The following is a 1,323-nucleotide window of genomic DNA, read 5'->3' on the forward strand; positions in this document are numbered from 1 at the left end:
AAATTGTGAGGGAACGAACACAATTTTCTTTCCCTACTAAATTTTATTTTCAAAAGTGTCTGCGATTTTCAAGAAACAATATAGTCTTGTAAAACTAGAACAAAGAAAAGAGTTTTTTTCTTTTCTAAAATCTTTCTCAAAAACCCCATAAACTTATTTAAGGCTAAAATATTTTACAATGGTAGCACTTTCCCAAAAAACAAAAAACTTTGAAAAACATTCCGATTATCACTATCTTTAATTCTTAATCCTCCACATGTCCACAACGCAAGAAATAGGAGAAACAAAATATATAAATACAGAGTAACATTCCACTAAAACAGCCAACAAAAACCAAGGTCTTAATCAATCAAACAAACCAGAAAAATATAGTGGACAAAGTAGCAAATCCCTTCCAAATGAAACCCAAAGCCAGTTGAGATTTTTCAAATAATCAAATCAAACTCTGCAACTAGATCTCGTAGAAACCCTCCTCCCAGAATCCACAGAAGCCCTAACACCATTTCCTGGCCGAGCACTCTTTTTCATCTCCTTGCTCATCATTCCAATCCTCCCAACTGAGAAATCCGCCGGCACGGACTTCCTCAAACTCTCCGCTTTCTTCTGGCTCCTCCTCTTCCCCAACTCCACCGCCGCTGCCGGATTCTCACTCTCAGCATCATCTCCTACCTCTCCCATCTTTCTCTTCAGCCGATCATTCCTCCGGGCCGAGTACAAATCATACATCCTCCCCCTTTCGAACATCGCGCTAGCCGGTGTGAAACTGATCCGGATCTCATCATTGTCATCATCATTGATCAGATCTTCTTTGATTCCTTTGGCGATATTGAGCAAATCTGATGAAATGGTCTTCTGGGGAGAGGGATTGAGGGTCTTCTTCTCAGGGTTTTCGGGGGGAGGTACATAGCGGGGAGGATGACGAGGGCGGAGGCGGCGAGGAGAGACGGCAAGCGGAGGCCGCCCAATGGTCGGAGATCGAGCAGGAGGAGGCATTGATTTTTTGTTTCTTTTGTTTTTTTTCTTTGGTGAATGACCTTTGTGAATGTTTTCTTTGGACCTGTTTATTCCTTTCTTCTCGGAATTGTTTATATGGAGGGTGGAGGAATTGATGGTATGGATTTTTACGTTGATTTGGAGCGCGTCTCTTCTCTAACGGTCGGCTGAATTTGAATTTCAAACCGCATCCCTGACATAGAATGGCTTTATGCAGTGTTTTTATAAAATACTAATCATTTCTTTGCGTATGGTTTTTTTTTTCCCTCTGCTCTTGAAAGTTACTCTCATATTCAAATCAAATATTATGTATGATTATCGAAATTCAAT

The 1,323-nt window shown here is 40.6% G+C and overlaps 1 protein-coding gene across 1 annotated transcript; it reads right to left on the reverse strand.

The window, feature by feature from the left end:
• Positions 1-291: 291 nt before the first annotated feature.
• LOC120278471 lies at positions 292-1,084 on the reverse strand. The gene has a single exon (XM_039285266.1). It carries the CDS (start codon positions 991-993, stop codon positions 439-441), a length of 555 nt encoding a protein of 184 aa, XP_039141200.1. The 5' UTR covers positions 994-1,084; the 3' UTR covers positions 292-438.
• Between the last annotated feature and the right edge of the window lie 239 nt (positions 1,085-1,323).

Source organism: Dioscorea cayenensis, chromosome 2, assembly GCF_009730915.1.
Source record: "Dioscorea cayenensis subsp. rotundata cultivar TDr96_F1 chromosome 2, TDr96_F1_v2_PseudoChromosome.rev07_lg8_w22 25.fasta, whole genome shotgun sequence".
Lineage (NCBI taxonomy): Eukaryota > Viridiplantae > Streptophyta > Magnoliopsida > Dioscoreales > Dioscoreaceae > Dioscorea > Dioscorea cayenensis.

What these genes read in the sequence shown, in the direction of transcription:
- LOC120278471 (XM_039285266.1), bottom strand. Translation starts at nt 993, where the DNA reads ATGCCTCCTCCTGCTCGATCTCCGACCATTGGGCGGCCTCCGCTTGCC.